Source organism: Amblyomma maculatum, chromosome 11 (assembly GCF_055883805.1).
Source record: "Amblyomma maculatum isolate TAMU_Amacu chromosome 11, ASM5588380v1, whole genome shotgun sequence".
NCBI lineage: Eukaryota > Metazoa > Arthropoda > Arachnida > Ixodida > Ixodidae > Amblyomma > Amblyomma maculatum.
In genome coordinates this window covers 60,431,513-60,445,723 of record NC_139354.1, presented here as the reverse complement: position 1 = coordinate 60,445,723, position 14,211 = coordinate 60,431,513, and the positions used below count along the sequence as shown (strand labels likewise).

The window sequence follows — 14,211 nt, the reverse complement described above, 5'->3', positions numbered from 1 at the left end:
GATCGAAACACTGGGCTCCTTTGCTTAAAAGGGCCTTCCCTGGACAGTGGCCCTTTAACAGAATGTTCCGGCTGCGAATTTCTTATATCCATGCCATTATGGCACTCTCCACTTCGGGATGGGCCGACGTCCGTAGCCTGCTGCGAGAGGGCTCCATAACGTCTTTACGAAAGGCAGCACTGATCGATTCCTTGTTTCTGAGATACGTTGACAGCGTGCTCTTCTTGACGTCGTACTTTTTGGCTGTATCCGTCTTGGATAGGGCACCACGTTCCACCTCACTTAAAATCTCCATTTTCGTCTTGAGGTCCTTTGCCGTGTATTTACCGCGGTTTACCATGGCTGTCACAATCGATGAGTCGTCGCTGGCAAAGCGGTGAGGCAACCAAAACGGTAAAACTTCGACCACCGCGGCACGAACAAATGCACAACACCGACAACTGCGTTGTGCACACCACGTTGTGCACGTGACCGCGGGACAAAAAGAAAAAAGGCTTGTCAAAAGCGCACCCAGCAACCGCGGTGCAGCCAAAACCTGCAACGGCTTGCGCCGGACCGTTGGTGTGATGGAGCCTGGCGGCACGCGGCAGCGAAAACCTGCTACGGCATGCACCGGAATGCTCGCTGTGACTGTCGAGTGCGCACCTCGTCTCGCGCGCGCGGGCAGATTTGAAAGATTTTGTTTTTTGCGTCTTTAGTCATCTTTCTGCGCATTGTACAGGGTATGGGCCGACTTCTGTCTGCGAGGAGCTGTGTGAGCCATGGGCTCTTAGTTCGAGTTAACCGTTGTGGATACTGGCATGTTCGAATTATCGGGCGTTTTCTCCTATTGAAATACATAGGGCCATGCCAGGACCCGAGCGTCAGTTCGAATTAACCGCAAGTTCGAATTAACCGAGTTCGAATTAACGAGGTTTTACTGTACTTAATCATAGAGTCTCCTGTTCAATAACAAGAGCGTCAAGCCAACAAAGGCATACTTCATGCGTTATGGGGGGACGTCAAAGGTGTTGGTCACCCACGAGGGCCTATCGCGAACTTATTGAAATTAAGGAAGCCCCACTGTAGCTCAAACAATAATGGGAGGAGCCATGCATTGAAAGGAGACAGTGAAGTAAAGAATGTGAAGGAGGAAAAAAAGGCTGTCCCTTTAGTGCTGCCTATCCTTCCTGAAGGCACTACACTGACCAGAGCCAAGAGATTTATCAGCACAGGCATAGGACAAAAAAAAAAAAGATGTACACAAGGGAGCAGAAATGTGCTGCTCATTGATCTTAACTCTAAATCAGTGGTGGTGCTTGAGCACCTCAAAGTGAAAGATTCTGCCTATGAATCTATCAGATTTCCTATTATGAAATGTGGAAGCAAGCATTGGATTTTTTGTATGTGGCATATATTGGCATATATGCCACATACAAATGGCATATATTGAAAGCGTTCAATTCTAAAAACTGCTCCGTAACATAATTAGGATGCTGCAAAACTCTTGCTTTACTGCTCCAAAGCTGCTCAAAAATGACATTACTACTGCTTCCTGAGCTGCTCCAAAATGCTCAAGCCTGCTTCCACTCCTGAATTATTTGTAAGTGCCCTAATGGTTTGTGTGTGAAAATGGTACATAGTGGCACTTGATTTTTATGGCAGATTGGACAAAGGGGGAAGAGCAGGCAAAAGTTGACGCGAGTGAACTTGGGCTGTAGATCCAAGAGAGTGTCTCAGCGAGAGGGGAATATGATTGACTGGCTAGAATGTTGCAAGATGCGGTGAACGTGAACCTACACCTGAATCCCGATTCAACGAAATTCACGGGACCCGCGAAAAATTTTGTTGAAGCGGAAACTAGGACTGGAAAATTTCCAAATATGACTGTATACATTTGAACCTCTATGTAATCAATCTTCATTTAGCGAATTCCTCCATGTTACGAAGTTTTTCAATTTCTTGTTATTTCAAAACTCTATATAACGAACATGGTACGGTGTTTGACCTTCATATAACAAACTCGCAGTACCAACTGTATCTTAGGAAATACTAAAATACTGGAAATTTGGCAAAAACCACGCAAGCTGTATGACGACGTAACACGAACTGACGTGAGAGGAACGCCTACGCTTGCAACGAACGACCACAGTTGATAAAATGCGCCATGTTTAGGTGCCGATGGCGCATCTATATGGCAAACGCAGCAGTCTCTGCTGCTTTTGCTTTTGGAACACTGCAGAGTTCATGCTCAAAATCAGCAAAAAATAACAGGACAAAAAAAAAAAAGACTGGAGAGCAGTGTGAGCCCATTTCCACCACGTGGTTGCTCGCGAGCTCTCTCGCATCAAAAGTGGAGAGCGCTGGCAAGGCATTTCCTGGGAGATTTCCTTGGGCAATGGTGGTGGGCGAACGGGAACATGCGTGAAGACAAAACACCTCCTCTCCCGGGGTGGCATGATCGCGTGGTCTCTCTCCTAGAGTCCGACTTATCCATCACCCTCCTTGTCACGCCCCTCTTACGATGCCTCGTTTGAGCTGCGGTGGAGGTCGAGGCTGCTGCCATAATCATGCCGCGCCCTCAGCGTGATCGCGGAACGTTTTCCTGCTTCTATAACTTCAAGTAATTCTGGTTTATAGTAAACATTTTCAACATGGTTTCCCTTGCATTCAATTCTTGATCTGGTTTCCACTCTGCATTGGCTTTTCGAGTCTTCACTCGAAAACTGCATATAACAAAATCCTGGATCTAACGATCGCAGGAATTTTACATTTAGTTATGGCCAGTTTTAACTGTACTTCATAGACAACACTTACTGTCGACCTCTGATTATTTAATTATCGCTTCTAAGTTGGGGTGTGCAAATATCCGAAATTTTGATTACAAATCAGATAAGTATGTCAGTTATTCAGGTCATATTCGTATTCGAAAAACCGGTATTTGAAATTTTCCAATGTTCAAAAATTGCTGAATACACTGAAAATTTACGGATTCACTAAAGTTTCACTGAACTGTGTGCTTCACTGCAGTGCTTGACTGCATCTACTGTGAGGTGGAGCATGTTTTGTGAACATGTACAGCCTTTGTGAAAAGTGTAGAGCCCAGGGGCTCTGTTTCTGAGCCGTGTAGTGGCGCTGATTTAGAATTAGTAGAGATCTTTCCGGTTGGAGAGGTTAGAACAAAAAAATGTTCTTGTCGTCAAATGATTCGAAACACTGGGAATGCGTTACAAGCCACACTAAGTAGGTCACGAGCAGACCCCCTGGGCGCTACACTTTTGAAAAAGACTGTACATTCCCATTTGGGAAGAGGCCCTTTCTGAATGCGTGGGCCATGCGAAACGCTTGACATCAGATGAAATTACCTTGATGCAAATGGTTTTCATGAGTTTTTTCATTCCCATTCAATAATTCAAGCTTGCAGTTAATTCGGACAATTTTTCTGCTCCCTTAATGGCTAAATTAAAAAGAGTTTACTGTATTCAGCAGCGATATGACAGCTGCATGAATTTTCATGTGGCTATCCTTTCTGTAAAAAGAAATCATATGCAGAACTTTGTATAAAATTTACACTAGATATTCCAGTGGTGTGTACACTTCTGGGCAATTGTAATGATATTTAATTGCAAATGCTCTGAAATCTGAAATAAACACGCCGAGCATTATTTTCTGGTTTGTAACTTTCTATTCTTTCATTTCTTTTTTCATTGCTCAGGTATTCAATATTCGAAGGAATTTTTCGCCCAGATTTGTATTTGATTCATATTCGATTCATATTCGCAAATTTCAATGTTCACAAATCCCTACTTATAAGTTATTATCAAAGAGTCAAAGAATCTTCTTTAAAATTGCGCGCAAAAGTATGTCACCATTGAACGCGTTTACAGAAAGTCAGTTCTTCTAATAGAGCTTTCCAAGATCATTTCTCGCGTGCAGAACATTGACAGGTGCTGCCTTGGGTACCTCTAGGCTCCCAAAGCATCCCTGAACAACGCTGCTGCATGTGATGTACAGCCATCTTTGGCAGGGAAGTACAAACTGGGGCGCTGACCACTCTGCCAGCTTTGTCCGCCGTGTATTTGCATCGCGCGCCTTCTTTAGCACGCGTGCACGCTAGTGCTGGCGCGTGTCCACGTACCACCTGCGTTGTGCTTTCAAGGTCGGCCGGACTGCAGTGCATTTCTGCGAAGTGAACTTGATTACATGGAAGAAATTTTTTGGTCACGTTTACTCAGTAGAACAGAGCCAGTCCAGCTCGATTATAGCGAAGCCACTTAAACAGTGGTTTTAATAAAGGAAGTACAATTTCCTATTTTTGCATTTTCAGTACAATTTGTGTCCAGTTGCCATCATTACGTTGCCTTGTATGGCTTGCTAACGGAGAATCAGATATGCTTTTTTGTGGCTAAAATGTTTTTGTAGCGGGACTTTACTGTATTGGTACTCTGTTTTCCAACCTTTGGGGCAGCACAGTCAAAACTAGTATGTCTATCTGTGTTGGCTGCATCCTTGCCACGGAAACAGTTCGCTGTGAATGAAAAAATATAATGACAGGGTTCAATAACGACATTGCTCAGTGAAACAGATATGTTTCACCGCAGCACTGCGCAGGTAGCACAATGTTTAGTACCTTGCTTGTCATTTCATACTACTTTTTGTTGCTTAAGTCGGTGCGAAATGATATTCCACATGCGATAGCTGCACTGTTCTCAAACCATTACATGCTATTTTCTTGACCGTGCCTCTTTTCCAGAACCCGTGGTTGTACAGGTGTTATTTGTAACACCCGCAAAATCAGGTTTTTTTCATCCATGCTACGTCCACTGCTCTAATTTGTGACGCAACTCGGAGGATTGCTGTGCGTCGAGTCACACTTGCAGGATTGCCGCAATGGGATAAAGCGCTCCAGACCATTCAGCAGCAAATTCCAGTCAGCGCTAAGTTACAAATCTTAGCTTTGTCAGTCTTTTTTTCCTTTTTTTTTTTCTCTTTTTTTTTTTTTGCCGATTCCCGCGCCTAGACCAGGCCACACTACCGTTCACTTCCAAACAGCAATCGCGCCGTCTTTCTCTGGTCTTGACGTCACCGGCTTGGATAAAATGATGTTGAATTTTTAATTGGATTTTTTCTAGTGTACACGTGCTTTGCTTCTAAACAAACACAAACATAGCTGGAATGTACCAAAGTGTGGATATTTACTAAAATAAGAAAAAAATATTGGTTGGAGCTGTCCTCAGTGTTTCTATGGTGTGTTCAGTATGATGTTCACCTTTTAGCTGAGGCCAAGTGTTTTAGGAAGTCTAGCATCTTTTGCATCAGAAAATTGATTGCCGCTGCGGCGGCTCAATGTTTCCTGGGTTATTCACTGCACTGTATTTTGGAGGCAGAGTTGCTCTGGGACATTAAGCTCCGTAAACCAAACCAGGAAATTGATTTCACTTTTGTAGTAATCAATCAGCGTACCTGTCATTTACTGGTTGGTTTGTTTCTTCCTCCCTGCAGGCGAGCGTTTAGGAGGTTCTACCAAAAGTTTGTCGAGATGGCCTACCCTGTTGAAGATATCTACATAGAGTGAACGCAGGAGGACAGCCGGGCAATGCGAACTGTCTCTGCAGACCTTTTGTTGAGCACCAACTTGCAATGTTTTTGAGTTGAGATATTGAATGCCTGTTACTGCAGTGAGTGTGTCGCTTCCCCAATGTTTGTGTTTGCGGTTGGTTCGACCAGTGTGTGGCAACAAGTTATGCATTTCTGTTGTGGCTCAGCATTTTGCTGGCTGTTACGATAGACGTGAAGGGGCGATGGCTCAAAGAAGGAAGAGTCTCGATTCCCTTAAAGCATGTGCCGGGCTCGTTAATGCAGAGAATGACCACTATTGAATATGGAAGGTAATGAGAGCACAGCATTTTGCGGCGATCCTTAATCTCTTCAAAATTATAGTGACGCAGATATGCTGGCCAACGTGCGCTTAACAAAACCTAGTTTTGTGAATCGTTTTGTGGTTTTGTGACTAAAAAGAAAAAAGGTCACGATTCCTGTTCATGTGGCTACAGAGTTTTGCATTTCACTGATTTCATGAATTTTTTTTTATTTGCAAATTATGTTCAGTGATCTCGAACTTTTTTTTTTTCTTCTGGGCTTACCCAGTTTGGAGGCAGTGTGTTGTAGTTAATCTGTCATTGCTCTTCAATCAATGCCAATTTTTAATTCTTGAACAGAAATTGTTCAAGTGGGAGTTTTCGAAGGCTATCACTTTGGACTCCCAATCTTGCGATCAATCATAGACGTTACACTTATGCATTTATGTGAATGTTTATTTGCTAGTTTTTTCAAGTGCTCATTTGGGAAGTCTTCCTTTTTAGGGGTTTCGATCTCTCTTTTATTATCTTGTTTGAATTGACTCGATATTCTTGTATCACAATCGTTTGCTAGGTTTATTTCATTTTCTCGGGGGGGGCGAAGTTTTGAATCGTGGCTGATGTTTTATCAGCTACCAGATAACGTCTTCTTGTGGCCCTACTTCCAGTGAGGTTAGTATTTTTACTATGTGTTGTTGAAAGTTTTGTGAATACCGTAATATATTGCCATTTGTGGCCATTTGTAGTTAGCTTTTAGTATGGTCATTACTATACTAATGCTGTTTATGCTGCAATATGTCAGCGAAGGGAGTCAGGTACATTCCCCCCTCTTCTAACCAATATTTTCCTGGAGTAAAGGAAAGGTCCGGTTGCCTCAGACTAGATTTCCATTTGTGCTAACTATGGACAGCAAGGTAACTGGTTTAGTTACAGTGACATGCACTCTCATCTCGGTTTATGTGATATTTGTTGGATTAATTGACGTCACCTTTGCCGCTCTATTTACATGAAGCATTTTCTTTTTGCCACTCATGGCATCATGACCTCACTGAGATAAACTTCTTGTTGGTAACCTATCTGTGTCAGAGCAAATTGAGAGGGATCTTGCTTACATTAACTGGATTGATAAACCCGGAGATCATTTTTGATTGAATACAAGGCTCGTCTAGCTTAACGCTGTTTTGCTCTTTTATAGTCATGAAACTTGTATTGTAGTCTTGTATTTAGAAATATGGCATTCGTTTACAAGTGCCAATTCTTGCAGATTGTCAGAGACCACGCCACCTTGTGTAGTTCAAGGCCATTGTATTAACTGTTCCGATCAGTTGTATAGATTTTAAGCAACTCCAGTAGTTGACACAGCAGCTCATGAGTGGCAGCTTATGTTGTCGGCATTACATAAAATGGAACAGGACGCAACTAAAGACTTTCCAAAGACACTTCACACCTGGCATTATTGAGTTGTGGGAAGAATTTCGTCATTGTTATGCAGGCGTAACGAGATTATGAGTATTGCTAATATACTTCGCCCCTTTAATGGGCGCCTATTTAGGGAAGCATAGTTTCTGTTTTGTTGGTTAGCTCTAAATATTTTTCCAAAGAACTGCACTAAAATGTTACAGTAGAACAATTAAGCAGCGATCAATGACATACTTGTCCTCGCTCTTTGCATTTTTTTTGTAATGTACCAGCAGTATTGCTTTTTTTTGCATGAAAAATCGTTGCATTTTACTTTGGTCACACACCAAAAGCATGCAGTCCTTTTGGACAGTGACGCTGAACAAATGTTTCACAGAAGCGGTTTGTGCTTCGAAAGAATGCAGGAGTCATTAACGCTCATCGAGAGTTGTCATGGGGTGGTTGAAGAGTGCTGTTGCAACATGGTGTTAAGTTGCTGAGTATGAGCGTAGTGTCTAAAGAGCATGCAATAATGCCTTTCTCTATCTCGCTCTTTTCGTGTCTACTTCGTACAGAGAGTGAAAGGAATGTGGATAGGCGGAATGATATTTCGTGACTGTCTTATTGTCGTCGCAGATTTATTATCAGGGCTGTTTTTATTTATTATTGGTCCCTTAATTTCACTTTATATTCAGTGATATCTCCAGGGGACAGAAGTTGCCTTAATTTACTGTCTCAACTCCATTCACAGAGTGATAGCTCGTTCAGATTTTCTTTGCTTGGGTATCTTTCCAAGGAGCCTGTCACTTGATAATGTATTTTGGAGTTCTATGCAAGCCTGTAGACATTCACTTTATATTCCATATTTCTCCCGTTGTTTCTTTCTTTTCCTTTTTTTTTTATTTATTTTTAGGCTGTTCGACGCATTGGCAGACAGTGTCTAATAGGGGCCTTGTCCACCCTACTCGTCAATCACTGGAAGCCCTTAAAGACTGTGTGGTGTGTCTGGAAAATTCTTTTCCTAACCCTCATCGGGAATGCTGAAGTAAATGGAGAGTAACCTTTAATATCCCCATACTCAAAGTTGTTCTTAAGGCTTTCCTAGTTTAGGGGCTTGATGAGAACCATCTTTAGCAAGACTGTACCATCTTGTATGAGTTTTTCCTGATAGGCATTGGGAGTGTGGAATTTATTGCAAAACTAACCCTTAATTTTTATTTACTGAACATTTTTCTCTGTTTCTTTTTTGTAAGGATTTGCAGCTGGGGGAGATTTTTTTCCCTAGATTTGTACCTATGAGGATGTTGCTGTGGCAACTATGCTTCCACTACCTTCTTGCCTAACACTGTGGGTCAATGCTATACCAACTGTCTTTGCGGAAATTCTCATTGAATGCTCACTGCGCAAAGTACATTCTGCAATGTTAAGCGTGGATAACTTTGTGGTCCTGTAGTCAATTCTGGCTGCGTGGAGCTGTGTTCACTGCTCGTCGTTATGTTTGTGTTGCCAGTCCTTGTTGCCTATTGGTTGCCAAGTTATCGTCAGTATGTGGAGCATTGATATGTTTGTTCCCTTTAGGCCCCCAGTCATGAGGACCTTGTTGCAATGTTATCACCGCTGTATTAATTATGCCTACCACTTGTACATGGCAAGCATCTTGATGGATTATCTGCGTCCATCTGGTCTGCCTACCCAGTGTTCAGAACATTGTCAGCATCCTCGTTTTGTGCCTGTGCAAATATTAGTGTGTAAACTATCACAATGAGTGTGTACTATCGCGATATAGTTGGTCACAAAATAGTCAGATTATTAATGTGAAATGTTGTCTACTTCTGTAAGACAATGTGTGCCCGCTCTGCATTGGTGGGGTGAATTCTGGCAGACAGGTCAGCACGTTGGTTATGCTGGCAGTGCTCCTTTTATAATCACTGAGTCGTGCTTTACGAGTGGTGACTACGTAGTGATTTGGTGACTGTAGTCACTAAAGTTATCAGTGCGAAGTTTCGACATTTGCGTGACAATGCCTTTGCAATGGCAGCAGCTGCAATCATATTGTGCTCTAACTGTTTTCTGCTTTGATCTCGCACGGGGTTTCATTTTGTCGTGTTATGCGGGGTGTTCCATATACCTTGAGCCAAACATCATGCCTTGAGCGTATCTTGAGCTAAGCATAATGTACTGAGCTTAACTTGTGTTAATAACCATGCACAGAGTCTAGTACGATGGTACAGTATACGACTTCTTGCAATGAATAGGGTGTCCAAGGCCAGGGCATGCCCAAGTTAAAGCCATTATAGTTGCCATCAAAGCCATCAATTTGCTTGCGTAGTGTTTTGTTTTGTCCCAATGTTTAGTTTTGTCTCTAATGTTTTGTCCTTATGTGACTTTTTAAGAAATGGTTGGTTGATTTGTGGGATTTAATGTTCCATAGTGACTCTAGCTTTGAGTTTTCTGGAAATGGTATTTTCGGTAGAAGTTATGACATTTTAAACTACCTCTGTCATCAAGTTTTCAACAGAGAAGTGCAATTATGCCTACTCTCAGTGAGTCGTAAAAACACATATTTTGCTATTCATGGCATTCACGTCTGTTACGGGACTGTACGACAATTCGGTTGTGGCTCCAGAATCCGGACCATCTAGAAATGGATTTGTTTGTAAAGGCAACTACATAGTGCTGCTTCTCAGCTTAGAGCTTTCTCTGAATCTTGGTTCAATTTATCTAGTACACCCCGTATATTACAGGCGTTGCCAGTGCAAATGGCCACCCGAAAGTATGTTCTGCAGCGTTTGATCTCGTTTTCTTCTCCTTTCGGACTCGGTTGCGGGATGCAGCTTCCCGTTGGCATCGCTTATTCGAGGACCGAAAGAAGAAATCGAAGTAAAACGCTACAAAATATGACCCTTTTGTGTGGTCTAAATGCGACCAGACTTCCATCCGGAACGAGGACTATCACTGTTCTTTTTCTCCGCGGGATGTTTTGTGCACCAGCCTATTCTGCTTGCTGTGCTGCTTGCCGTGCTGCTTTTTTTCGTAGTCTTCGGCAGGCACAGCTGGAGAGCATCACATCGAGGGAGAGAGTGCTTTTTATAGGTGGCCACAAGTTTTAGGCACTGGTGTGCCCATTTTGTGCAACTAGTCTAGCTTTTACGCTTGTACCTTTTCTTTTTTACCGAGTCTTACACAATTTTTTGGAGTGCCTGTATACGAGAGTGGCGGCAGTTTTTCGAAAGGAAACACGCATCGCCTTTTGTGTTTTTATAGAGTGGCTTTTTGAGAGGATTTTAGCGTTTTTTGACAATGTAGTGTGTAGGCATTTTGGAGGAGCTCTGTTTCATCGCTTCTGCTGGATCGTTTTTGTGTAATTTTGTGGCTCATTTTTTATGGCTATGGCTGAGCAAGATGGCTGCATTGCTGTGTTGTGTGTTGCTCCGCATAGCCATTTGCAGGTTTGTTTGGATTTTATACACTTTTGTTGTGATCGTTGCTTGAAAGGTACGCTGTTTTGCAGGCATGATTTTGTTCTGTCAAGGGTGCACAACCCCAGCCTCCGATTGTGTTGCATCTTTGTAAATGCCCCGTTATGATGGTGCAGTGGTCAGGGCACTCGACTTCCATGCCCAAGGAGGCGGGGTCGAATCCAGGGCGCGTAGGACTCTTTTCGATTGAAGTGAAAAGCAAGGTGCCCATGTGTTATGCGATGTCAGAGCACGTGAAAAAAACCTAAATGGTCAATATTTCCAGATGCATGATAACCCAAGTCGCTTTGGGACAAACCAAACCAGCATCTTTGTAATTTCAGTTCTGGCTAAGGAGTTTATGTGCTGTCCGTCCGTTTCTGGTTGGAAAAACAGGACGAGTATCTAAATGTTGAAACTAATTTAAAACAGGCACCTGTGTAGGATTACATATAAGCAATTCATGTGCTGTCAGTTTCTGGTCGGAAAAACAGGACACGGAAATGGTACTTCAACCAGAACTAGTCGAGGTCTTTCTGGTGCTTTCAGACACACTACTAATCCCTAGCACTACATAACTAATGGGTACGAATATTCCAGTTAAGATCCTCGCATATTGTATCAAATTTCCCCTGGTTTCCTGTAGGTGGCGCTGCTTAACCAGAAGGCAAGGCGACTTTCCGATTCAAAGACAGGGTTAATAAGATATGGGGCGCTGCACATTTGACAGAACGAAATCATGCAGTTTGCACATGTAAATATGAGTCAAGGAAAGCTTCTGCTCTCTTTGGTTCCCTGTACCTACGTTTAACCCACCGCATGTTTACTGTAGACAGTATCCAGGAAGCTGTGCATACCGGCATACCGTTGTAAGCTACCTTGTGTTTTTGATGACTGTGTACAGTTGTTCAGACTAGATATTATATTTTTGTTTTGTCGGTGCCACGCTGTCACCCGGCAAGTGTTTTTGTACAAAGCACTATCCGTAAAGCTGTCAGCTATAGCGGACATGACCAGTAGTAGTCCAGGTCATCTTATCTATTATCTATCCTTAGAGGACAGGTGTTCAGTGGCAGCCACTGTTGAAAGCGTGCGTTTGTAAAAACAACTTTTATTCCGCTTTCTCTAGACAAATATTTGGGCACTGATGCCTCCCTTTTATTTTGTGCGTTTTGCCAAAGGTCCGCGCGGTTCATTTCATCACACTAACTAATGACAGTTTCGGTTTAGTTTGCGGAACCCTTCGGGAAACTGCATTGTCATCTTTTTTTTGCTGTTTTTTGTTTTATTACCATGCGTTAATATGAATGCTCTGTGCTGAAATTATCTCAACAGTTTATACTTCAGGAGATGTGTCAAGCGAGACAGATTACTTATTCATTTTTCTGCATGCCATATAGGCAGAATTTATTTTTTTGTGTGGCATTACCTTGGTCAGATACTTTATGTGGTATTGGAAATACATTGTTTTAGCAGCTGGGATGGCGACTCAGTTGCAAGAATGTTTGCTCAGAATGAAGTTTATTGTAGGCTTGTTCTGTTTTTTTTCTTGTATTCTGAATATGTAAACAAGACTGTGTTCATGTACATCTACGTGTACTTGTAAAAATGACATGTAGGACCTATTTATAAACTGCTCGAATGAATGGCGCCCAGCGCAAAAGGTTCATTGCACTGCATTGTGTCACTTTCATTCTTCTGCTCTGCCTGGGTCATTGAAATGTGCCTGGCTGGTGGATCTAGGGTCAAGATGAATGGTATTACAAACGGTGACCATTTTCATTCTGCGTCTCTACGCAACTACTTCCATGCGCTGATTATGGACGTAAATTTTGTGTCGTGTCAAAAGTGCCACCTCCTCACTCTCAGCTTTAGCTTGAAAGTGGCATTCAGTCGTGAGTTTCGGTTTCTATTATATCTCAATGAGGGTATGTGCCGTTTTCGGTTAGAATAGATGAAAAATATATTTGATATATTTCTTATCAAGGCGTTTTTGAACTAGCTGCTTCCTCAAAATTCCCAAATGTGAATTGAACATCCCAAATTGAAAAGTTAAGTATGTCATTGAAAGCAACTTTTCTCGAGTTTTTTTCAGAGTTGTGATCATGGGCATGAAGTTCGCATAAGGCACGACGGTTTTTTTTTCGACAGTTTCAAAATCGGATTCCACTCTGATGCTGCCTAATGTGCTACTGCGATGTGGTGTGTGCATGCGTGTGTGTGTGTGCGCGCGCGTGCATGTGTGAAAAAAGGAGGGTTCAGTGCTTTTACAAGGTCTATTCATGTTGAGTAGAGACGGCAAATTTTTGTTGTCATGTCTGTGGCATGATTTGCAACATTTCTCAGCATGGATACCGGCGTTGATTGAGCAAAAATGCGGTAATTAATTTCTAATTCAGTTACTTTCTCCATCCAGTTTCGGTTTCGTCTGCCGAAAAACTGCTACAATGTCATTGGGGTTCTTGCACGAATTCTTTTGGAAGGCTCCCAAGGGTAAACTAATAAAGAAAATAATAATCAATATTCTTTTCGCAGTCATTGCATGTCTCGGCAAGTCCTTGACATCGCAGCAGTTGGCGGCGGTGGGACTGAAAGTGCACAGTAAAGCATTTAGTTATGTATTTAGTTCTATATTATTTAGTTGATTTAGGTGTAATCCGCATTACTTGTGCACTGTTCCAAAAGGAAAAAATGCGTATAAAAATTTGCTGTAGCTTTAATAATTCCTCTGCACATGGCGTTCAGTACAGGGCGGACATGCATGGTTCAGTGAGCTGTAGCAAATCCTGCCTTTCCACTCGATGTCGAAAGCCTTCGTTCAATCTTTCATACCCCTTAGCTCAGATTTGCAGCTCTACAATGACGGTAATAGATCCCGTTTGGCTCAACTTTTGGGATTATAAGAATTCGTTAAATTACGAATCCAGAGTGCATTGTCTACAGCGCTGAAATTGGGATGTACCGAACGCCTTCGATGGCCACTTTATATACGAAAGTTCAAGGTTCGGTAAAAGCTCTGCGTCAAAGAGCGTCTCATCACTTTCAATCAGCAGCTGATCAAATGCCACAGCAGAATTTCCTTTTCTCCTCGTAGCGTTTTTACGCGTCGGCGACCAGACGATCGAACTGGGGCTCATTGCTCGATCGTACTGCGGGAACTAGGCGGCCGCAGTAAACGTCGCGCTCATTACATCGGCACAAGTGTTTTCACTCAAGCAGGGGTGGGACAGCTGAGTAATAACATTAATTTCTTTATATACAATTCTTAACCACTGATGATAGCCACCGCGGCGGAGCGGACAGTGTTTTGGTAGAATTGCACTGTTTTGACGCAAATGTAATTTTCTGTGCAATGCTTCGGCAAAAGCTTAAATTAGCCGAAATTGGCGACACGGTTGGTCTGCGAAATGGTTTGCGATGGCGATTGCTGTTGATGTGTGTGATGATGATGATGTATATTCTATCAGTGTTGTAGTAAACTAGAAATCAGTGTGAATATTCGTAAATATGGCATTTTC

At 42.5% G+C, this 14,211-nt stretch overlaps 1 protein-coding gene across 2 annotated transcripts in view; it reads left to right on the top strand.

Moving 5' to 3' along the window:
* Aplip1 (JNK-interacting protein Aplip1) overlaps positions 1 to 13,083 on the top strand; it is a 60,120-nt gene extending 47,037 nt beyond the window's left edge. For both annotated transcript variants that reach the window (XM_084583969.1, XM_084583968.1), the window contains one exon: positions 5,482 to 13,083. In XM_084583969.1, the coding sequence (XP_084440095.1) occupies positions 5,482 to 5,554 (73 nt within the window). In that variant the 3' untranslated portion in view covers positions 5,555 to 13,083. The remainder of the gene's footprint in view (positions 1 to 5,481) is intronic.
* Positions 13,084 to 14,211: the final 1,128 nt, after the last annotated feature.